Source organism: Dendrobates tinctorius, unplaced genomic scaffold (assembly GCF_039654945.1).
Source record: "Dendrobates tinctorius isolate UK_male_01 unplaced genomic scaffold, ASM3965494v1 ptg000007l, whole genome shotgun sequence".
Taxonomy (NCBI): domain Eukaryota; kingdom Metazoa; phylum Chordata; class Amphibia; order Anura; family Dendrobatidae; genus Dendrobates; species Dendrobates tinctorius.
This window is the reverse complement of record NW_027361675.1, coordinates 8,350,929-8,376,793: the sequence shown is the minus strand read 5'-3', so window position 1 is coordinate 8,376,793 and position 25,865 is coordinate 8,350,929. Positions and strand designations below refer to the sequence as shown.

The window sequence follows — 25,865 nt, the reverse complement described above, 5'->3', positions numbered from 1 at the left end:
CATAGAAGAGGAGGTGATGGATGACCCAGTTGTTGACCCAGATTGGCATCCATTGGGGGAAGAGGGTGCTGCTTCCAATAGCTCAGATGAGGAGCATCCACAGCAGACATCGACATCGCAACAGCTGTTATCTGGCAGGCCCGGAGCACTCCAAAGACAGGTTCCAAACATCAAAAGAGTTGCTGGACAGTTTGTCCAGAGGGTCAAAAGATCACAGCGTGCTAGGCCGCAAAATGTCTGCCAAAGTAGGAAGAGTGCAGTGTGGCACTTTTTTGACCAAAATCCTCATGATCAGGCCAAGGTTATCTGTAAGAAGTGCGCAAAGACCTTTAGCCGAGGGAAAAATCTGAAAAATTTGAATACCAGTTGCATGCTTAGACATTTAACCAGCATGCACTTGCAAGCGTGGACACAACACCAAACCTCAAGTGCCACATGTGCAACTGATCACAACGAAGGTAGTCAGCAACGCTACATTGTTTCCCCCACTGTAAGCCCACCGGTTAGCACAGCAGCAAATGTTGAGGTGTCGTTGCAAGGCCACAGCAGTCAGGGAATCCCACTGTTATATCAACGAAAGACTGATTCTAGGCCATCAGAAAGAACACCAACTCCATCACCATCATCAACCCTCTCTCAGTCCGCCCTGTCCACCGCTACTTCCACCATATGCAGCTCTCAAGTCCAGCTCACCCTCCCAGACATTATGAGTAGGTCAAGAAAGTACTCAGTCTCTCATCCGCGTACACTGGGTTTGAACGCCCACATTGCCAAACTAATCTCGTTTGAGATGATGCCCTTTCGGTTGGTGGAAAGCACAGCTTTCCGCGAACTCATGGCCTATGCAGTACCACGCTATGACCTACCCAGTCGCCACTTCTTCTCTCGCAAAGCCATCCCAGCCCTCCACCATCATGTGAAAGACCGCATTGTCCATGCACTCAAGCAGTCAGTGAGCGGAAAGGTGCACCTCACAACTGATGCATGGTCCAGTCGGCATGGCTAGGGCCGTTACGTGTCCATCACTGCGCACTGGGTTAATGTGGTGGATGCAGGGTCCACAGGGGACATCAGTGGTGGGACAGTGCTGCCTAGCCCACGGTATAGGAAACAGTTGGCTGTAGGCGTTCGACCCTCCTCCTCCTCCTCCTCCTCCAGAAGCGAAAGCTCGTCCACAGAGCGCAGTCGTACGAGCACTCCATCTGCAGCTGCCACTGTTGCACACGATGTGTCCCCCTATCGAGCAGCTAGTGGAAAGCGTCAGCAGGCTGTGTTGCAGATGATGTGTTTGGGCGACAGACACACCGCCGAGGTGCTGGCCGAGTACTTGAAGCGACAAACTGAGTCATGGCTGGGCAGTGTACATCTTGAGGCAGGCAAGGTAGTTAGTGATAACGGCCGTAATTTTGTGGCAGCCATAGCCCTTTCAAAACTCAGCCACATACCTTGCTTGGCTCACACCTTGAACCTGGTGGTGCAGTGCTTCCTCAAAAATTATCCGGAGTTAACAGCCCTGCTCCAGAAGGTGCGAAGACTGTGCGCGCACATCCGCCGGTCGCCTGTACACTCCGTTCGTATGCAGAAGCTGCAGCGATTGCTCCACCTTCCCAACCACCGCCTCATTATCGACATTGCAACAAGGTGGAACTCCACCCTGCACATGGTGGAGCGGCTGTGCGAGCAGAGGCAGGCCATAATGCATTTGTGGGAGGATACACGGCCAGGCACTTTGAGAGCAGACATGGAGTTGACAGGCGTGCAGTGGTCGAAGCTGAAAGACCTTTGTAAAGTCCTTCAGTGTTTTGAGGAATGCACACGGCTGGTAAGCGCAGACGACGCCATCCTAAGCATGAGCATCCCACTTATGCGTCTGCTCATGCAAACTTTGACGCACCTTAAGGAGCAGGCGTCTGCAGCCAATGTTGATGAGGAGGAAGAGGAGGAGGGAATCCTTGATGACATTCAGCCATTGTCTGCTCAGGGACCTCTCCTGGACGAGGTGGAGGAAGAAGAGGAGGAGGAGGAGGAGGATGATGGGGATGATTACTTAGGGGAGGATGATGCATCTCGTGGGGCAAGTGAAAATGTTGACGTGGCAAGGTCTGGTACAGGGTTTGTGCGTGACTGGAGGGATGTGGATTTGCCAGAAAGTGCTCCTCCACCCAGCACTCGCAGTGCATCATTGACACCGGGAACATTGGCCCACATGTCAGATTATGCCTTGCGGATCCTAAAAAGGGACCCCCGCATTGCCAAAATGATGAACGATGACGACTACTGGTTGGCCAGCATCCTGGATCCACGCTATAAAGGCAAATTACAAAACATCATGCCACAGGAGAACCTTGACCTAATATTGGCTAATAAACAAGCAACTCTGGTAAATCGGTTGCTTGAGGCATTCCCAGCACACAGCAGCGGTGATGGTTCTCACAAGAGCCGTACGGGCCGGGGGCAGCTTGGCAGAGGTGTTCGTGGTGCACACAGCAGAAGTGGCGTTGGAGACAGGGGTTTCATGACAATGTTGTGGACTGATTTTTCAAATACCGCTCACACAACTGGTAATACTGCATCGATGGAAAGTGACAGGAGACAGCAGTTGTCAACTATGGTTACAAACTACTTTTCCTCCCATATCGATGTTCTCCCACACAGGTCATTCCCCTTTGACTATTGGGCCGCTAAACTGGACACCTGGCCTGAATTGGCCCAATATGCCTTACAGGAGCTCGCTTGCCCAGCTGCAAGTGTGCTATCGGAAAGAGTCTTCAGTGCAGCTGGATCAATCCTGACAGAAAAAAGGACCCGTCTGTCAACCCAAAATGTGGATGATCTAACCTTCATTAAAATGAACCACGCATGGGTTTCCAAGGATTTTGTCCCACCTTCCCCTGATGACACATAGGGTGACAGAAAAATGGCTTGCTTTGGTACACCTCTTCCTGGTACTTCACCTATTTCGCCTTTTGCATCAGCTGAATGTCCAACATCAACATATGCCACTTTCTAAAACTCCATAACTGTGCTGCCTCCCCCCCCATGGCTGGGGTCACCACCTACCGCACGACACCGTGCGAGTGCCGTTGCCCTGGACAGGTGGGTAGGCCGACTCTTGGGCGCGGGCACTGGCACAGGGTCCCTCATAGTGCAATCAAGTGTCTCTGACGGTGGTGGTGCACACCCGCCGTCAGACACACCGCTGTACTATGAGGGGCCCAGTGCCAGTACCGACGCCCATGAGTGGGCCCCCCTTGCTTGGCCAGGGCCCCAGCATTTGCAATCTTTACCTCTCCCTGCTCCGCCGCTGTGTAATCTGGGCCGTCAAATCCATACTGTGCCTGACACCGTCTGAGCCTGCCTCCTGAGACATATATTTTGAATGTGTACGCTATCCATACATGTTATCCAGGGATACGGTACCCTTTCTAACCTTTGTGCAATGACGTGCAATCCATACTGGGCCTAACACCGTCTGAGCCTGCCTCATGCTGTATAGACATATATTTTGAATGTGTACGCTATCCATACATGTTATCCGGGGATACGGTACCCCTTCTAACCTTTGTGCAATGACGTGCAATCCATACTGGGCCTAACACCGTCTGAGCCTGCCTCATGCTGTATAGACATATATTTTGAATGTGTACGCTATCCATACATGTTATCCAGGGATACGGTACCCTTTCTAACCTTTGTGCAATGACGTGCAATCCATACTGGGCCTAACACCGTCTGAGCCTGCCTCATGCTGTATAGACATATATTTTGAATGTGTACGCTATCCATACATGTTATCCGGGGATACGGTACCCTTTCTAACCTTTGTGCAATGACGTGCAATCCATACTGGGCCTAACACCGTCTGAGCCTGCCTCATGCTGTATAGACATATATTTTGAATGTGTACGCTATCCATACATGTTATCCGGGGATACGGTACCCTTTCTAACCTTTGTGCAATGACGTGCAATCCATACTGGGCCTAACACCGTCTGAGCCTGCCTCATGCTGTATAGACATATATTTTGAATGTGTACGCTATCCATACATGTTATCCGGGGATACGGTACCCTTTCTAACCTTTGTGCAATGACGTGCAATCCATACTGGGCCTAACACCGTCTGAGCCTGCCTCATGCTGTATAGACATATATTTTGAATGTGTACGCTATCCATACATGTTATCTGGGGATACGGTACCCCTTCTAACCTTTGTGCAATGACGTGCAATCCATACTGGGCCTAACACCGTCTGAGCCTGCCTCATGCTGTATAGACATATATTTTGAATGTGTACGCTATCCATACATGTTATCCGGGGATACGGTACCCCTTCTAACCTTTGTGCAATGACGTGCAATCCATACTGGGCCTAACACCGTCTGAGCCTGCCTCATGCTGTATAGACATATATTTTGAATGTGTACGCTATCCATACATGTTATCCAGGGATACGGTACCCTTTCTAACCTTTGTGCAATGACGTGCAATCCATACTGGGCCTAACACCGTCTGAGCCTGCCTCATGCTGTATAGACATATATTTTGAATGTGTACGCTATCCATACATGTTATCCGGGGATACGGTACCCTTTCTAACCTTTGTGCAATGACGTGCAATCCATACTGGGCCTAACACCGTCTGAGCCTGCCTCATGCTGTATAGACATATATTTTGAATGTGTACGCTATCCATACATGTTATCCGGGGATACGGTACCCTTTCTAACCTTTGTGCAATGACGTGCAATCCATACTGGGCCTAACACCGTCTGAGCCTGCCTCATGCTGTATAGACATATATTTTGAATGTGTACGCTATCCATACATGTTATCCGGGGATACGGTAGCCTTTCTAACCTTTGTGCAATGACGTGCAATCCATACTGGGCCTAACACCGTCTGAGCCTGCCTCATGCTGTATAGACATATATTTTGAATGTGTACGCTATCCATACATGTTATCCCTTTCTAACCTTTGTGCAATCACGTGCAATCCATACTGGGCGTGAGAACGGCTGGCGAGCTGTTAAGCAAGCTACAGCACCTGTCCAGACAAGTACAGGGATTCCCTAGCGAGGAGACTTATTTGATTGTTTTCAATGTTGGGACAGCAATTTTTGGGGAGCACTATACTCTGGAGAATGATAGATGGGGCCCACCATACACTGGAACATTCCAAAGGTGGACATCAGACACTGGAGCAGCATTTACAGGGCCCATTATACACTAGAGCATTAGAAATGGGGCCCATTATGTTTGGAGCATTATTTGGGCCCATAAGACAGTGGAGCTTCATCCATGGGGACCAACATATACTGTAGCATTATGTGGAGCTCATCATATACTGTTTCAAACATTATATGGGACCAATGATTTTGTATGGAGAAATAGATGGGCCTCGTCATGAGATGTAAAAAGTGAGGTATTTTTCATTGTACTATACCACTATTTCTCTGCCGTATCGGAGCATGATGAGTTGTGGTATGTGTTAAAGGGGCGCTCTTTCGCCCAGGGCACATGAAAACCTGCAGCCAGCCCTCCCCCCCCACAAATTTAGCCAAATAACCCCCATTTTTCAGTGCGTAACTTGTATTATGAAGTTAATTAAGGTTGACAAGCTTAAGTAAGAAGAATTGATGCTTTTGGCATTCAAATGGGCACTGTAGGTGAGTTTCCTGTCCTCCTCTCACTGCCGACTTTTATTCCCCATTGACTTACATTGGGTTTCGTGTTTCGGGACGACCCCGACTTTTCCCTATAATCGGACGATCTTGCTCGACCCGACTTTTGGAAAAGTCGGGTTTCACGAAACGAAACGCGACCCTAAAAAACCAAAAGTCGCTCAACTCTACCGTCAACTATTGAAATGGACACGGCCAAGGTACAGGCCATTTATGATTGGGTTCAGCCCACTTCTTTGAAGGCCCTCCAGAAGTTTTTGGGTTTTGCTAATTTTTATCGGAAATTTATAGCTAATTTTTCTGGTATTGCCAAGCCATTGACGGATTTGACTAGGAAGGGTGCTGATGTGCTGAATTGGTCTCCGGAGGCTGTTTCTTCCTTTCAGGAGCTGAAGCGAAGATTCACTTCTGCTCCGGTTTTGCGGCAACCTGATGTCTCACTCCCGTTTCAGGTGGAGGTGGACGCTTCTGAGATTGGTGCAGGAGCGGTGTTGTCCCAAAAAGATCCTGTGACATCTAAAATGAATCCTTGTGCTTTCTTTTCCAGAAAGTTCTCCCCATCCGAACGTAACTATGATGTGGGGAATCGGGAACTGTTGGCCATGAAATGGGCATTTGAGGAGTGGAGACATTGGTTGGAGGGAGCCAAACACCAAGTCGTGGTCCTTACTGACCACAAGAATTTGATTTACCTGGAGTCGGCCAAGCGCTTGAATCCTAGACAGGCTAGGTGGGCCTTGTTTTTCACACGTTTTGATTTTGTGGTCTCTTTTCTTCCGGGCACAAAGAATGTCAAGGCAGACGCCCTCTCTAAGATTTTCCTTGCTGATTCTCCTGTTGTGACTAAGCCTGCTACCATCTTAGGCGAAGGGGTAGTTCTTTCTGCCATCTCGCCCGATTTGAGACGTGCTCTGGAAGAGTTTCAGGAGGACAAACCTGAGCGTTGTCCCAGTGGAAAGTTGTATGTTCCTGACCAGTGGAGGAAGAGAGTGATGTCTGAAGTTCATTGCTCTGCATTGGCTGGTCATCCAGGTATTTTTGGTACTAGAGATCTGGTGAGTCGGTCTTTTTGGTGGCCCGCCTTGTCTCATGATGTCAGGAATTCTGTGCAGTCCTGTGGGACTTGCTCCCGTCTAAACCTTGTTCTCGCTCTAGTGGCTTGTTGATGCCTTTGCCGGTGCCCAGGAGGCCATGGACCCATATTTCAATGGATTTTATCTCTGATATGCCTGTCTCTCAGAGAATGACTGTTATTTGGGTGATTTGTGATAGATTCTCTAAGATGGTCCATCTTGTACCACTCCCTAATTTGCCATCTTCCTCTATGTTGGTGCCCTTGTTTTTGCAACAGGTGGTTCGCTTGCACGGGATTCCTGAGAACATTGTGTCTGACAGAGGAGTTCAGTTTGTGTCTAGATTTTGGAGGACTTACTGTTCCAAGCTGGGAATTCAGTTGTCCTTCTCCTCTGCGTTTCACCCTCAGACCAATGGGCAGACAGAGAGAACAAACCAGACTTTGAAGTCGTATTTGAGATGTTTTATTTCTGCCGATCAGGATGATTGGGTTTCATTTTTGCCCTTGGCCGAATTTGCTTTAAATAATAGAGCTAGTTCTGCCACTTTGATGTCACCTTTTTTTTGTAACTTTGGTTTTCACCCTCGATTTTCTTCAGGGCAGGTGAAGACTTCTGCCTGCCCAGGTGTTGACACTGTGGTGGAGAGAATGCACCAGATCTGGGACCAAGTAGTGGATAAGTTGTCTCTCTCCCAGGAAAAGGCCCAGCGGTTTTCCAACCGGCGTAGGACCGTTGGTCCCCAGTTTAAGGTGGGTGATATGGTTTGGTTGTCATCAAAAAATATCGCTATGAAGGTGGCTTCTCCTAAGTTTAAGCCTAGATTTATTGGACCTTACAAGATTTTGGAGATTATTAATCCGGTCTCTTTTTGGTTGGCTCTTTCTGTCACATTTAAAATTCATAATGTGTTTCATAAGTCCTTGTTGAAGAGGTTTGTTGAACCAGTAGTTCCTGTGGTGGCACCTCCTGACCCTATATTGGTTGAAGGTAACATGGAATATGAGGTAGAGAAGATACTGGATTTCCGTCTGGCTAGACGGAGACTCCAGTATTTGGTTAAGTGGAAGGGTTATGGTCAGGAGGATAATTCCTGGGTCTCTGCCTCTGATATTCATGCCGAAAGATTGGTGCGTGCCTTTCATCGGGCTCACCCGGATCGCCCTGGTGGCATGGATGAGGGTTTGGTGACCCCTCCTCAAGGGGGAGGTACTGTTGTGAGTTCATTTTTCCCTTCACCATTGAGGTCTGATGAACTCCCTCCTCTGGTGAAGGAAGGTAGTGAGGCTGATTACCAAACACATGGGCAGCTAGATGATGACTGGGTGGCTGGAATTGAGGACTGGATATAAGGCTGCCGACGCCCTTCTTCCTGGCTGGTGATTTTCCTGCTGGATTCTAGGAGACCAGTCTGATTCCTGCATCTCAAAGCTAAGTTTTCTGCTCTTTCTTGTACTCTTCAGTTTTGTTTTTGTTTTGCCTTGTTTTTTGGGAGTTCTGCCATCCCGGCCGGGGGTGAGCTGAACTCCATTTTTGTCTCTGATCTGTTGATATTTTGCTCTGTCTTCAGAATATACCTGAGTGCTGATATAGTCTTTTGAAGCCTAGCGACTTCAGGGCCTGTTTTTCCTATCAGTCAGTTGGCTCATTTTGATAGGGTTTTTGTGGATGGCAGACAGCAGCTTTCCTATCCTGTCCTATGTAGTTAGCTTGGGCCCCATCATTTGCTCAACCTATCTTTCTATCTGTGTTAGTGTTTTCATCTTGCTTCACCGTCATTATATGTTGGGGGCTGCCTATTGCTTTGGGGTCTGCTCTGGGGCAGTTTAGTTTTTCCCCTTTCTGTCTTTAGGCTATATAGTTCTCCGGCTGTGATCGAGGGGTCTAGGGCACCGTAGGAACCCCCCACGGCTACTGCTAGTTGTTGTGGATAGGTTCAGGGGTCTGCAATCCGATAGCTGCCAACCTCTCTGGTTTTTCTGGACTTAGCTGGTATTTTGTTTTTTCCTCCTTCGGTGACTCATCATAATAGGCTAACCTCTTTAAAATTGCTGGATTTTCATGCTGTACTATCAAAAGGATCTGGCTGTAGTCTGCAGTGTCAACAAGCAATTGGAGAAAAAAAGGGGTTCTGGATTGCTTTGGAATAAAATAATCAGGATCATGATGCAAAAAATATTATTCCTAGCCACTAATACCTGGGGCTAGGTATATACAGGCAATACATGTTATAGGCAGCAGCAGACAGTAATGGAATTGACCCTCTTGATGTATACAATGATATCTCTATACCTACATACAGTGCCTGCATGCTTTGCACTGATATGTATATAGCCACATACACTCCCTGCCTACCTAGCACTGCAATCTATATACCCCGTAACTAGTCCTTATAAAGACAGTTGGTTTAGCTGGATATGTGGATTCAACAATGGTATACCCACACTATCTCAAATCTCTCCCTATCTCAGCAACAACTCTACCTACACCATCTGATTCCGGAGGCGACTGCGCCGAGCAGGGCTGCTCCAGGTCTGATATAGACCTGATGATGCTATGCTGCCAGCCAATCACTGTTATACTACAACAAAGATGGCTGTGGCATTACAGTGCGTGGCAGACAATCCCTGCATGTTGATTGGCGCTCTAAATAGCGCCAAACATGCAGGGCAGGGACCCGAGCTTCTGTTGAAAATGGTTGGTCCACGCCGAGTACCGTTAGTACAGCGATACTCGAGTGATTAATGAGTAGTGGCGAGCATGTTCGCTCATCACTAGTGATGAGCGAGTATGCTCGTTGCTCGGGTCTCCCCGAGCATGCCCAGGTGGTCTCCGAGATTTAGTTTTCATCGCATTAGCTACATGATTTGCGACTGCTAGACAGCTTGAATACATGTGTGGAATGCCTGATTGTTAGGGAATTCCCACATGTATTCAGTCTGTCTACAAGTCGCAAATCATGCAACTGAGACAACGATAAATAAATCTCTGAGCACACCAAAATACTCGGAGATCACCCAAGCAACAATGCCACTCGCCCATCACTACTCATCACTAATTGGTATCCTTTTGGTGTACATATTTTGACTTGATCACATTTTATTGGATACTTTTTCAGGGAGGGTCAATTTATAGGGAGGTTTCAATTTAGTTTCATGGTGTTTACTGTATTGAAATGAACAATCCCGTGTAAATCCCAGCCACGATCAAATCAAATGGACTCATGTACTGGATCACATAAAAGAAAAACATAAGGGAAATATTTGATGGGAATAGGTCCTAATATGGCTGTTTATAGTGCACCATACTAGCTCACAACCATACTACCATATATACTCGAGTATAAGCCGAGGCACCTAATTTTGCCACGAAAAACTGTGCAAGCTTATTGACTTAAACTTATAAGCCGGGTATGCATTGTCCCATCATCCCTGTCCTTGTATGCGTGGCTCCCCCATCCCTGTCATGTATGCATGGCTCCCTGTCCCTGTCATTGTACGCATGGCTCCCTGTCGTTGTATGCATGCTTCATATTAAAAAAAAAAACATCCTACTCACCTTCCTATGCACCCTGATGCCTCTTTGCTGTGCCAGCAGCTCTTCTTGCCGAGCAATCACATGGCCCTGCTCATTAATGAATATGCACTCCATGCCAATGGGAGTGGAGACGCATGTATATTCATTACCTTAATGAGTGGGGCCGTGTGATTGCTAGGCACAGGAAGAGCTGCCGGCGCCAGGGCTCTGGCACCAACAAGATGCTGTGAGGGTGTGCAGGAGGGTGAGCAGAATGTCTTCTGGAAGCCAGCGGCTACAGTTGTCACTGTGCATGCTATAAGAGAACTGAATATTCATTTCTCTTTAGCAGTGGGCACAGTGACACCCACAGGCTACTGCCTCCTGTGACCTGCTGCTCCCCCTCCCCCACCGGCCCTCTGAGATAATTGACTAGTGTATAAGCCGAGGGGGGTATTTTCAGCACAAGGCACCTGCACAAGGTGGAGATGGGCTTTAGAACAATAGGCAAGCAGCTTGTTGAGAAGGCAACAGCTATTGGTGCAATTATTAAAAAATGAAATGGAAGAAACATAATATGTCTGTCAAACTTCCTCAGTCTTGGACTCCATGCAAGATCTCACCTTTTGTGGTAAGGATTATTCTGAGAAAGGTCAGGATTCAGCCTAGACTACACAGGAGGACCTAGTCAATGATCTGAAGAGAGCTTGGACTACAGTCTCAAACATCACTGGTAATAGCACACATTACGCCCCACCATTGATTAAAATCCTGCACGGCACGCAAGGTTCCCCAGCTCATACCAGCACATGTCTAGGCCTGTTTGAAGATCAGCAATGACAATTTTGATGATACAGGAGGCGCAGGAAAAGTTCATTTGGTCAGATAAGACCAAAATAGAACTTTTTTGTATCAAATCCACTTGCCATATTTTGAGGAAGAAGGATGAGTACAACCCCATTAACACCATCCCAACCATGAAGCATCGTGGGGTAAACATCATACTTTGTGGGTGCTTTTCTTCAAAGGGGACAGGACAACTGCACCATATGGAGGGGAGAATGGATAGAGTCATGTATCGCAAGATTTTGTCCAACAACTTCCTTCCTTCAGTAAGAGCATTGAAGGTGGGTCACAGCAGGATCTTCCAGCATGACAATGACCTGAAACTCACAGCCAAGGCAACTAAGGAGTGGCTCCGTAAGAACATTTCAAGGTCCTGGTGTGGTCTAGTCAGTCTCCAGACCTGAACCCAATAGAAAATCTTTGGATGGAGCTGAAATTCAGTGCTGCCCTGCATCACCCCTTAAACCTAAAAATTCTGGAGAGATCTGTATGGAGGAGTGTGCCAAAATCCCTGCTGCACTATGTGCAAACTTGGTCAAGAACTACAGGAAATGTCTGATCTCTGTAATTGCAAGCAAAGGTTTCTGTAATGAGCATACTCACTCATCAATAGTCGTTTTGCATGATCATTAAAGGTTTTCGAGACCAGATATAATCATATTCAGGCACTGTGTCATGTAAAGTCTTAACAGTGTGTAGGATTTGGCTCTTCTTGCCAATTTGCTCAGTCGTTTCTTAATCACTAATATGTGATTTGCATACTTGTGGTCATATGCTGACTAGCTTCTCTTCCTGCTTTTCCCAATGCTTATTCAACAGCATTCGGAGAAGCAAGAAGATGAACCAGTCTGCACATGACCATAAAAATGCAAATCACATACTGTATGACTAATCACATGATGATCTATTAAACCAGTAAGCACTGCCCATCATCTACAGTAAGTACTCCAATCACAATTTTCCTTGCCTCTTTGCAACTTCTCTATCACTATTACACCAGTATGACATGATAGACAGGGAAGCTGTAGACAGTCTGGTAAAACTCTTCTGATTAAGTAACACTATGGTCCTGGGAGCAGCGCATTTCTACTCTCTGCTTGCAAGTGCTCATAAGCAGCATGCGTGGCACAGAGAGTTCAATGAGAAGCTGTGCAATTCAGAAGATGACAGCACACTTTCATTGAAACCTAGGCATACAAATGTAAAGATTTTAGTCAGTATCTATCTAAAACAATAAGCACATATATAATTATATTTTGATATTTTTCCCTAATAATTGAATCCCCTCATACCAGAAACTGCCTGTTCTGCCATGTGCTCTTCTTTCTCTCCTTAATGGAACAGTAGGGGCGGACAGACAATTGATGCAACCTGTGCCGTTGCCCATTTCCAGTTTTTGTCAGTCACAAAGATGGGCCGGACCCTTATACTGTTCTTACACAAGGGCCCTCTTCTACCTGTGCCAGCCACCGCTGCTTATTATTACAATTGCACACAAAAATACCAACTGACCATATTTGATAATGATAAAAAAATAAATCACAGCGGGGAACAAGTTGAATAACAGATAAAATTACTCTTGATTGAACCCTGCAGTTCGCATATTCATTTAGTAACAACAATTGTGCTGATTTTTATTCAGCAAGTGATTTGTTGATGATGACCTTAAATCTTTCCTTTGGCTATGTTAATTCTAAACAGTTGCAGAATGAAATTAATGTTTTACTATGTTATTATATTAGTTTTGTATTTTTTCCATACATAAATGCTGGTTTAGCTTTAGCACAAATAAAAATTTTCTATTAGGTGATGAATATGTTTAGTAATTGGTTTTAGCCTAGTTTTACTTAACTTTTCTTTGGATGCACAAAGCAATTGGAAAACAGGCTGCCTGAGTTCTCATAGTATTATTGTTCCCTTTTTAATGCTTTATTGCTTCATTGAGTGTCTTTGAAAATGATTTATCTATATACGGCTGTCCATATTTTGTATGTGTATCCACTGTATTTTTTACCTATGTATTAAATGGCTGCAGTTATATTATATTACAGTAGTTGTACCCCTTGCTGCTTTGGTATATTGTATGTGTGTGTTATTTCCCAACCAGACAGTCTGCTCCCTCTTTTTTTCATCCTTTTTGAATTGCCTTGTACCCATATGCATATTTACAGTGGCATGTAAAAGTTGGGGCACCCTTGGTCAAAATTACTGTTATTGTGAACAATTAATCAAGTTGAAAATGAAATGATTTATAAAAAGGCTAAAGTTAAAGATGACACATTTCCTTTATATTTTAGACAAAAAATAATAAAAAAATAAAAATATAAATATAATTAAGAAATGGCAGTTAACAGGAACAGCGGAGATCAAGATAACGTTTGGAAGACCAAGCAAAATTTCAGTGAAATCTGCTGTAGGATTTCTAGAGAGACAAATCAGAACCCGCGCTTGGCTGCAAGAGATCTTCAGAAAGGTTTAGCAGACTGGAGTTGTGGTAAATTGTTCTACTGTTCAGACACCTGCACAAATATGGCCTTCATCGAAGAGTCATCAGAAGAAAACCTCTCCTGCATCCTCACCATAAAATTCAGCATTTAGATCATCTAAATATACGTGATGCATTTTGGAAACAAGTCCTGTGGACCAGTGAGGTTAAAATAGAACTCTTTAGACATAATCAAATGTATGTATGGAGAAAAAAAGGGCACAGAATTTCAGGAAAAGAACATCTTTCCAGCCATTTAGCATGGGGATGGAACAATCATGCCTTGTGGTTGCACTGCAGGCAATGGCACGGGGAACATTTCACAGGTAGAAGAAAGAATTAATTCAATGAAATTTCAACAAATTCTTGATGCAAACATAAAACCATCTGTAAAAGAACTAAAATTGAAAAGAGGATGGTTTCTACAAATGGATAATGAATTTAATCCTAAACACATGTCAAAATCCACAATAGACTACCTTAAAAGGCACAAGCTGAAGGTTTTACAATGACCTGTTATGATTGAGTCACCGTAGGAGGCAAAAATAGAAATGCTAGTTAAGTCCAGAAAACCAGAGAAGTTGGCAGCTATCGGATTGCAGACCCCTGAACCTATCAACACAACAAGCAGTAGCCGTGGGGGGCTCCTACGATGCCCTAGGCCCCTCGATCACAGCCGGAGGACTACATAGCCTAAAGACAGAAAGGGAAATCTACACTGCCCCAGAGCAGACCCCAAAGCAAAAGGCAGCCCCCAACATATAATGATGGTGAAGCAAGAAGAAAGAACAAAACACAGACAAAAAGATAGACTGAGCAAAGATGGGGCCCAAGCTAGCTTAGATAGGAAAGGACAGGAAGGCTGCTGTCTGCAATCCATGAAAAAACCCTATGAAAATAAGAGCCAACAAACTGACAGTAAAAAAGGCCCTGAAGACGCTAGGCTTCAAAAAAGGCTATGTCAGTACTCAGGAATATTCTGAAGACAAAGCAACAGGCAAAAGGAGATTCAGCTCACCCCAGCAGGGAATGGCAGAATCCAGAAAAGCAAGGAAAACAAAACACTAATGCAAAAAGGCAAAGCAGAAATCTTAGCTTTAGATGAGCAGGAATCAGACTGGTTTCCTAGAAGTCCACAGAGAAATCACCCGCAGGCCAGAGGGGCGTCGGCAGCCTTATATCCAGTCATTAACTCCACTCAGCCAGTCATCATCATCAGCCCCAGGTGTTTGACAATCAGGCTCACTACCTTTCTTCACCAGAAGAGGGAGTTCCTCGGGCCTCAGTAGTGAAGGGGAAAATGAACAACAATGACCCTCACAGTCTCCTGATCTGAACATCATTGAAATTCTGTGGCTAGACCTCAAAATAGCAACGCATGCAATATGACCCAGGAATCTCACAGAACTGGAAGAATTTTCCAAGGAAGAAAGGATGAAAATCCCTCAAACAAGACAGCTGGCTGACTTTGTAAAATGTTTACAAGCTATGATCATTTCAAAAGGAAAAGATATTAGGTACTAACCATGCAGGTTGCCAAAACGTTTGCGTCAGCTCATCCTCCTTTTCATAATTTTTAAAATGTAAAAGATGAAATATATTTTATATATATATATACTAGATGGTGGCCCGATTCTAACGCATCGGGTATTCTAGAATATGGCCAATGGGAGACCGACGTTCAAAAGATGGTTCAGGACCATCCACCACGATCTGCAATCTCACAGCGGGGGCCTGGTGGCTGCTGCGTGTCACACTGAGGCTAAGTACCCATGTTGCAGAAATTTCCACAGCATTTCTGCAACTCCCGCCTTCAGAAAAACGCATGCGAATTCGCATGCATTTTCCCACGGAAAACATGCGTTTTCACACGTTTTTCAAGCATAGTGTTTGACAATTGTGATCATCTTTTTACTATTGATGCTGCCTATGCAGCATCAATAGTAAAAGATAGAATGTAAAAAATAATTAAAAAAATTAAAAAGAGGTTATTCTCACCTTCTAACTGCCCCCGATCTCCTCTCCACGCTCCCGGAATCTTCCGATCCCAGTAATGCTTAGCGCGAAGGACCGGAGATGACGCCACTCTCGCGAGAGCGCAACGTCATCAGCGGTCTTTCGCGTAAAGCATTACTGGGACCGGAAGATGTCGGGCACATGGTGAGAGGAAGGAAAGAGTCCGGGGGCCGTCGGAAGGTGAGTATATCACTATTTTTTTATTTTAACCTTCCGATGGCCCCCGATGTCCTCTCCACGCTCCCAGCATCTTCCGGTCCCAGTAATGCTTAGCACGATGGACCGGAGATGATGTCACTCTCGTGAAAGCGCGACGTCATCAGCGGTCTTTTGTGCAAAGCATTACTGGGACCGGAAGATGCCAGGCGTGTGGTGGGTGGAGGGAGAGAGTCCGGGGGCGATAGGAAGGTGAGTATATTACTATTTTTTATTTTAGTTCTATTTTTTACCGGTTTATGGTACCCAAGGCCTGGAGGACCTTGGGTACCATCCGCACACTGAGCGCTGTGCCGGTCAGCTCCCGGCTGCGTCGCCGCTGACCTCCGTGCGGCAGGAGATGACCCGTGGCAACCGTCGGGAGATCAGCGGCTAGAAAATCCCCCGATAGTAGCGGTAGCATGCGTAGTTCGAATGCCGCCCTAATTCGCAGCCGGACTGCGCCTGTCGCTGATTGGTCGCGCCCGGCCGGACGTGACCAATCAGCGCCGCGGGATTTCCGTTACAGACAGACAGAATTAGATGATTATATAGTGGATATGTATACATATATACAGTATATATATATATACAGTATATACACTCACTGGCCACTTTATTAGGTACACCTGTCCAACTGTGTGTTAAGACTTAATTTCTAATCAGCCAATCACATGGCGGCAACTCAGTGCATTTAGGCATGTAGACATGGTCAAGACAATCTCCTGCAGTTCAAACCGAGCATCAGTATGGGGAAGAAAGGTGATTTGAGTGCCTTTGAACGTGGCATGATTGTTGGTGCCAGAAGGGCTGTTCTGAGTATTTCAGAAACTGCTGATCTACTGGGATTTTCACGCACAACCATCTCTAGGGTTTACAGAGAATGGTCCGAAAAAGAAAAAAAATCCAGTGAGCGGCAGTTCTGTGGCCGGAAATGCCTTGTTGATGCCAGAGGTCAGAGGAGAATGGGCAGACTGGTTCGAGCTGATAGAAAGGCAACAGTGACTCAAATTGCCACCCGTTACAACCAAGGTAGGCAGAAGAGCATCTCTGAACGCACAGTGCGTCGAACTTTGAGGCAGATGGGCTACAGCAGCAGAAGACCACACTGGGTACCACTCCTCTCAGCTAAGAACAGGCATCTGATGGCTACTTTCAGCAGGATAATGCGCCATGTCATAAAGCTCGAATCATCTCAGATTGGTTTCTTGAACATGACAATGAGTTCACTGTACTCAAATGGCCTCCTCAGTCACCAGATCTCAATCCAATAGAGCATCTTTGGGATGTGGTGGAACGGGAGATTCGCATCAGGGATGTGCAGCCGACAAATCTGCGCCAACTGTGTGATGCCATCATGTCAATATGGTCCAAAATCTCTGAGGAATGCTTCCAGCACCTTGTTGAATCTCTGCCACAAAGAATTGAGGCAGTTCTGAAGGCAAAAGGGGGTCCAACCCGTTACTAGCATGGTGTACCTAATAAAGTGGCCAGTGAGTGTATATATATATATATATATATATATAAATATTTACTCAACTAAAATACAAAGGAAATTTGACATCTTTAACTTCAGGCCTTCTAGAGATCATTTTATCTTCAACTTGCTTAAAGGGAATCTGTCACCCCCTGGACGAATTTAAACTATTACTATTGTCATACAGGTAAAAGAAAGGTTAAACCACTCTTACAACTGTATGCCTCATAGCTGTGGTCTAGATGTTGAGAAAAGCAGTTTTAATGTTATATGTTAATGTTTTTTTTCAGGCTCTGGGGTGTGCAGTGCCAGGAAGAAATCCCTGCCTCCTGTCTTCATTATAATAGCACCCCTCTCTCATACATGTCACACTGACCTGTGATGTGCAGTTGCAGCACTGTAATCCCGCGCATGTGCCGTCCACTTGCGTGGTTATGTGAACCTTATCCGCCCTTCTATAGGCAGAATCTTCATCGATCTTCTGTGAAGGCGCCGTCAAGTCTCTGCCACTGCATCTCATTGCCAAAAACTATTTTATTTTTGTGTAATACAAAGATTATAATACTACTTTATAAGACAACATAACAAGATGGAAATAAATATGTGACAAAATAAATGGTTTGTTTAAAATATGAACAATTATAGATATAAACAATTAATCATAGCAGTGAATGATAAAAACATGTATTGTCATATTATACAGCAAGACAACGTGTAACTTGGATATCATAAATATAACTTGCAGGTCTAAATTCCAACTTGATAACATATTTTTTTTCTTATGTAATACTGTTTGTCTGACAGATTTAGGCATTGCATTACCAAATATGATTTAAAATGAATGTATCAGGAGATTATTATACTGTATTGTTTAAATCAGCTTTATTATTTTTAATTGATGATTTAAATAAAATCTTGAGATACTACCTTAGGGCTTGCCATGAAAAAATTCAGTGCTTTACAGTACTAAGAAAGTGAATGAAATTTCTGAGATCTCATGCACAGGCTGCTTATTTTTGTCTTGCAGAGTTCAACTTTTTTCAAATCTGCTCCATGTCAATTCTTTCAGCGTTTTTGCAGCGTTTTTCACCCATTCAAATGAATGAGGGAAAAAAAGAAAGAAAAAGTGCGAATATGTAATGCGATGATTTTCCTGCCAAAACTCTGGTTTTTGCCTCAGAAAAATCTGATGCAAATACTCCACGTGTGCACATACCCTTAGTCATTAGAGCATACACAACAGGGTGAAAATTCCTGGTCTGCGCAGCCCTCTTTCCAGCTTTGTTAGTTAAGCAAGGGTGGGGTTAGTAGAATCATCTCATTACCATTAGATGGTTGGGATGTAAAAGGGTTGTATGATATTAGAAAACCATAGCTGCTTTCTTCCAGAAACCACAGCACACCACTACAGACGATATGCATGGAATTGCATCTCATTTCCTTGTACTGTTAGGTACCACTCCAGCACTTTTTATTGCAGCACAGGAGTGGTGCCACTAATCTAAGTTCCCTGCCCCTAGTGTTATACTTACCAGCTGCCATCATTGGCCAGGTGCACACTATCAGTATTTGGTCAGTATTTTACATCAGTGTTTGTAAGCCAAAACCATGAGTGGAACATCAGAGGAAAAGTATAATAGAAACGCGTCACCACTTCTGGATTTATTACCCACTCCTGGTTTTGGCTTAAAAATACTGAAGTAAAAAACTGACCAAATACTGAACACGTTAATGTGGCCTTCATGTTTTATCAGCATCATGCCGGTTGTCTTCTGCAGTATGTGAACTCTCGGATGACTCCAGTGACTGGCGGGTGAGCCAGAGGTCACTTCTCAATGTAAGTTTATGACAGCCAGAACGAGGCCAGAACAAGATTAACATAGACATTGAGAGTCTGGGACCGTTACCCCTGACTTCCGCTCAGTCAGAAGTTGTGGTCACAAGATGATGGCACAGGATAGGAGCAGAGATGGGAACAGCAGAAGACAGCTGCTGATAAGTTTATTACTAGGGTCACTGAACTTAGATTCCAGTGCTGATATGAAAAAAAATGCTGTAGTAGTACTTCAAAGGTATTAGGCCTCTTTCACACATTTTTTTTTTAGAAACAGTCACAATCCGTCAAAGTGTGTAAAAGACAGATCCTGTGCAGATTGTAAAAAACTGATGCACCAGATCCGTTTTTTTGACGGAGCCGTTGAAGCAGCAGCTGTAGGATTTATAAAGGAATAGAATTCTAGAGCGAGAGAGAGCGCGATTGGAAAAAGCAGCTGTAGGGGTTAAATTAAAGGAATAGAAATTATTCCGGGCATGCTCAGTTTTAAAGAACGGAATCACTCGTGACGGATCCTGCACCCATAGGCTTCCATTATAGCCAACGAGGGACAGTGCTGGATCTGTCGCTGTCTGACTTTTCGACGTACATACAAAACGTTACTATGTCCGTCTTCTCTGGCCGACGGAAAAATATTTTCCAACGGATCAGTCGGACGACGGATGAAACGTGCGGCCATCCGTCACAATTCGTTGCTAATACATGTCTATGAGAAAAAAAAAGATCCAGCGCCATCAGTTGCTGAATCCGTTTTTTTTTTTCAAAAAACGACGGATTGTGACTGATGGCAGAAAACTGAGGTGTGAAAGAGGTCTTAGTCCACTTTCCAGACCATAAACCTTCAATTATTGCAGCTACCATAAAGTTCAAATATCATGTTTCATAGAAAATAGGAATAGGCTCCAGAGGAGATTTTAAAAGTAGTAAAAATACATTAAAAAGAATATGTAATTTAGTACATATGCCTTTTTAATTTCCCCAATTTTTTATAAATATAAATTGTAAAAATCTAAAGGTAAACACAGTAATAAATGTGCCAACATGGTAACCAAGTATAGATTACAATGCTGATCCATGTGGTATCATCGTGATATAAAGCAAACAATGACATTGTTACTTAGCAGAGGAAAAAATATCCAGTTTCCAAAACACATAATAGTATGGAAGAAACAAGTATAAAAATTAGAACTGTGGGAAGAGATAAAGCAAGTAACTCAATGCTCTTCGGAATTTTTTATTAGGGGGAATAATGGATAGTTTACTATTTACCAATATGGAAATTACACGTTCCTTTTAACCACTTCACGATGTATGACGTATATGTACATCATATGACGTGTCCCTGACTTTGATGCGGCCTCCAACGACGAGCCTGCGTCATTCCCCGCACATGACTCCTGATTTAATCAGCTGTCATGTGCTTTTAACAGCCGCGGGTGTATCTGAGCTCCACTGGCAGCTGTTAAGCAGTTATTCTGGCCTGTCATGTGATCGCGAGCGCCAATGGGTTTTCATGACAGTCAGGTGTCTGCAATTCACCAATGTGCTAGTCTTTACTATACTCCTGTTAATGCTTGCTCGTAACCTGCGTTCATAGGAGATTACGATTTCTGCTATACAAAGCAGTGCTGCACTATGTGTAGCATAGGCAATCCGAAGAGCGCAGCTTCAAGTCTCCTAAGGGGTGTATTAAATTCAGTAAAAAGTAAAAAAAAAAGTTTTTTAAAAAATGAAAAAAAAAATAAAAAAAACACAAGTTCAAATCACCCCTCATTTGCCCCATTGAAAATAAAACAATTAAAAAAATACACATACTTGTTATTGCTGCATTTAGAAATGTCCGATCTATCAAAATATAAAATAAATTAATCAGATCGGTAAACAGTGCAACGAGAACAATTGAAACACCAGAATTGTTTTTTTGGCCGCCGCAACAAAATGCAATAAGAGGTGATCAAAACATTGTCGCATCTACAGGAAAATGGTATCATTAAAAATGTTAGCTTTAGGTGCAAAAACTAAGCCCTCAACCAGCCCCAGATCCCAAAAAATAAAAATGGGACGGGTCTCGGAAAATGACGTCAAAAGCAAATTTTTTTTCATATAAATTTTGGAATTTTTTTTCACCACTTAAATAAAAAATAAACATGTTTGGTACCTGTGTACTCATACTGACCTGCAGAATCATACTGCCAAGTCAGTTTTACTATATAGTGAATTTGGTAACACAAAACAGTTGTGGAATTGCACTTTTTTTTTTTTGCAACTTCACCGCTCTTGAATTATTTTCCAAATTTCCAGTACACTATGTGGTAAAATCAAAACTACAACTCGTTCCTCAGAAAACAAAACCTCATACGGCTATATTGATGGAAAAATAAAAAGGTTATTGCTCTTGGAAGAGGGGAAGCAAAAAACAAAATAACGATGGCGTGAAAGGGTTAAACTACATGAACGTTTGTGTCTATGTTGTGTTACAAGATGATGGTTATGTTTTACCGTTATTACTGCTCCAATAGATATATTTTAATTAAACTAGAACTTAAAACCTACCCCCAAACTTCATTGTATAATGCAAGTTCCGCTTTGTTGCTTAAAAAGTTCAGAGACCTTTGCGGAATGATGTACCCTTTAAGTTTATGAGTGCAACCTTTAGACTCTAAATAGACAATGAGATTAAATTCAAGGAATGTTATAAAATATCATGGTTTGGCAAATTTCCCCATTAGGCCATTTACCTCTCCATGATGTTTCCCATGAGCACACTGTGAAATGTGTGCTACATAATGTCTAGGCAAGATAGAACAGGAATGTCCTTGAACATGAAATAAAAGAGCCTGTTTTGTTCACTTTTCCATGGTGAAATATAAAGCATATTAGTCATGGCCTGTACATGCAGCCTCCTGTACCTGTACATCAAGTCCTATCTGTTGACACAAAGCAAAAGAAGCCAAGCAGATTGATCTCTAATTTTGTGGGAAAAGATTGAGTACACCTTGTATTTTATTTTTTAAAAACTCCTCCCCATACATACTTAGGAATCCAGTGGGCAGTCCTAATTTGTGATTGACACTAGAGATGGGCGAATTTGTTCGGATTAGGTTCCGAATATGATTGGAATCGAATTTTGTTTTTGCAATATTCGTCGAACACAGCCGAAGGTCATTAGAGTCAATGGGAGTAGAAATTATCGAATATGTTTGGAACCAAACATAAGACAAACATTCGGCACAAATAGTGTTCGAATATGGCCAGAACATGTCAAAATCAGATTTGGGGCCAAAATCCAAACAAATTTGCTCATCTCTAATTGACACCTATCTAAGCACATTCATAGAGTTAAAACTGACAGTCACTGAGTAGGACCAGTCACAAGACACTTTTTTTTATACAAAGTGGAGAAAAAAATACAAAGTGTAATAAATGTTTTTTCTAAAAAATGTATATCAATTTGATCAGCACTTTAGATCAGACACTCTGATGACATGACAGGTTCTTTTTAAAGTGTTAGCCCTTTTGACGTGAAATTTGAAATTATTTCATTGCCACTTTATTTACTTTGCTTTGGTTCATGGTATCAGTCATTCAGTCAATACATTGGCTGTATGTAGACATTCCTTCCCTCATTTTAATTTAGTTTCACATGGTGTTATATGAATCCTTGGCAACATGTCTATCTTTTCGTTCAGTTTGTTGTTGACTTGAAACATTTCTTGTTTTTGGAGATATGCAATAACATCTTGAGACTGATTTTGCTTTGTCAGACGCTCGTGACATCTTTTACCGACCAAGTATCCTATCTCTATTAGGTTGAGCAGAATGCAAATAATAGTAGTTATAACCATAAACAGGGTGAACAAGTTTTTTTCAGTGGGTCTTGATATGAAACAGTCCACAATATTTGGACATGGGGGCAATGTACACTTGACAATAGAAGGAAGATAATAGTCCTTATAGATGTGATGAAAGATGTAGAGGAAAACTGAATCCACTGCAGCCTTTATTATAAGGCTAAAAAGGTAGGTCCACCATAAACCTCCCCTCTTTTTACCTGTGTTCGCATATAGTCTTCCACAATCCTCTCCCTCTCTTTGCCTATGTTTTCTTTCTCGATCTTCCCTGTATGCCACATGCATGATGACAAGAAGAGAAGGGCAAGTAACCAAAATTAGCTGGAGGGCCCAAAGCCTGATGTGAGATACTGGAAAGTAGTGATCGTAACAAACATTAGTGCAACCCGGCTGTTTTGTATTACAGTCAAATTCACCTTGCTCATCTGCCCACACTCTTTCGGCAGCCACCACATATACCAGTAGTCTGAAAACAAAGACCACTGACATCCAAATACGTCCAAAGGCAGTAGAGAAATGACTTGCTCCACTGAGAAGTCCTTGGAAAATTCCCCAGTTCATGGTTTATCTGAGAAAAGGATCAAGATGCTGTCGTCTTCTGGTTCAAAATTTTTGCTTCTTCAGTATCATTATACACTTAGGTATATATTGCATGTGTATATACATTTTTTGACCACATATAAATCATTATGGAGTGTTTGGAACTTGATAGTCTAATAAACATAGAATATTCTATCAACTGCTGTGTTCATTATCTGTAATGAAAAAGAAACATATGTAATGTATAAACCAGTCACCTGTCTAATACCGTGTAGGTCCACCTCAGGTCACAAAAACAACTAGGACATGTGAAGTCCACCAGACCTCTGAAGGTGTTCTGAGGCTTCTGGTGACCCATGAATAGATGTGGCCAATTGAACATTTTTCACATTTAGTGGCTGCCAGGCAGTCAGATATAAGTGATTAATCATAAGTTTCTTCCTTTTGATTTTATTCATGATTCTCTGTTTTCAGAGGTCGTGATTGGAAAAGATTGAAACTGATGACCAGTTAGGAATTTAAATGCTTGGATAACTAGGTCTTCTCATATCTGCCTGTAGTATGTGTTTTCAGATGTTGATTGGCATCAGAGTGACTTATGATGCAGTCTGTCTGCCTTCATAGAGATAATAAGAAAAGCTGACTTTAAGGTGTATCTATATTATAAAAAATAGAATACTTAAAAAGCATACTACACAAAGTTTACAGATGAGTGGCCAATGATTGGGCAGAATTATTCTCCATGGATAAATTTAATTACTGCATGATAATATTAACAAAGCTTTTACGGTAAGTAATTATAATTCACCCACTCGGAAATACTGGTTTTCTGATAAGCACTGAAATGGCAAACTCATTTACGTAGTCCATTTAGTGCCCAGTGTTCAGCCCTTGCTGTGACTCAATACATTCTCCTTTTCAAGTACACTTCGGAAACATCATTGAAAATATATTACTTAGACCTTCTACCCTGAGAATCATATGTAGTATAACCAAGAAATAGTGAATTAAACACTTACCTTAACAGTGGGCTACAATGTTCCCTTGGGAGTAGATGCATGGTATCACGTTGCCATATGATATTTAAATATAAAAGAGCGTTTTTTAGACTTTCTTCAATTGTAAAGCGGAGACTCAAAGTCCTGGGGAGTGTCTTTTTTTTTCTAAATCAAGCAACCACAAAAGAAACCGGATCTTTCAGTTTTACAGCCAATCTGTGGTTGAAGGCAGGTAGAGGAGTGTTCTGTAGTTCCTGAAGAAACAGCAGCGAATGTTTTAACCCTTTACTTACAGGCTAAAAAGATTCCTTGAGGATTTACAGAAACCTTCTTTAAAAAGAGTAAAATAGTTACATGTTATAAAGTTTTGATTCACATACTCATTTTATGTCGAGTATCTAGTAACTGAATACTGAAAATAATATGGTCAATGGTCCTATTTCTGCAAACTATTCTGAAAATGGTCAGATGCACAATTGAAATCCTTTTCTAAAAAAGAAATCACAGAGTGCACATTCCAATTTGCAGGTTAATATTGTCACTAGACGTCTGATAAAAAAAGTCAAAAAAGATGTATGCTTAGTAAGTCAGACTTATTAATTTTTTTATACAGTGGGGAAAAAAGTATTTAGTCAGCCACCAATTGTGGAAACAGCAAAAGAGCAAAAAGGTTTACCTGTCCAGGCCTCCAGACAAATGCACAATCAGGATGCAGTGGACCCATATAATTAAGATGGCAACACAGGTGCAAGAATACCGATGAAACAATCGCTCACAGCCTACCAATACAAGGAGGGGGCGGTTGCCTGGTATGTTAATGCCCGCCTGAGCTGTTAGAAGGGTGTCACTACTAGGCTGGCCTGGATGCTGTGCATGGCCATAGTGTGAACAGCGCCACATACAAGTTTTTTATCGTGCATTAACAAACCAGGCAACCGCCCCCTCCATGCAATGGTTGGCTGTGAGCGGTTGTTTCATCGGTATTCTTGCACCTGTGTTGCCACCTTAATTATATGGGTCCACTGCATCCTGATAGTGCATTTGTCTGGAGGCCTGAATGGGTAAACCTTATTGCTCTTTTGCGCTTTTCTATTATTGGAGGATTTTAAGTCCTCTTTCTGTGCTATTTCATTGTTAGGATTTAGTGTTAGGTACCCGTAAACGTGGAGACCTTTGGCGCAGGTTACGGGCTCACGTATTTTGGCCAAAATATCAGCTAATACTCCACATTTTTTAATGTGTTTTTTGCACTTTTTATACAGGGTGCAGTTGGGCCCATTTGGTCTTGTAAACTGCTGTGTCTGTTCACATGGCATGCATTTTGATGGCGCAGGGCAGCCCGCCTAAGCT

The 25,865-nt window shown here is 43.2% G+C and overlaps 1 protein-coding gene and 1 long non-coding RNA gene across 2 annotated transcripts in view; one reads left to right on the top strand and one right to left on the bottom strand.

Annotated features, from left to right (window-relative positions):
- LOC141086149 (uncharacterized) overlaps positions 1-17,908 on the top strand; it is a 56,714-nt gene extending 38,806 nt beyond the window's left edge. Inside the window, exon 2 of the long non-coding RNA XR_012231523.1 lies at positions 17,583-17,908. This is a non-coding gene — a long non-coding RNA (uncharacterized lncRNA). The remainder of the gene's footprint in view (positions 1-17,582) is intronic.
- On the bottom strand, positions 17,809-25,229 carry LOC141086144 (gap junction beta-5 protein-like). The gene is made up of 3 exons (XM_073571940.1): positions 25,192-25,229; positions 24,537-24,769; positions 17,809-23,732 (listed from the first exon to the last, which is right to left on the bottom strand). Exon 3 carries the CDS (start codon positions 23,536-23,538, stop codon positions 22,750-22,752), a length of 789 nt encoding a protein of 262 aa, XP_073428041.1. The 5' UTR covers positions 23,539-23,732; positions 24,537-24,769; positions 25,192-25,229; the 3' UTR covers positions 17,809-22,749.
- Positions 25,230-25,865: the final 636 nt, after the last annotated feature.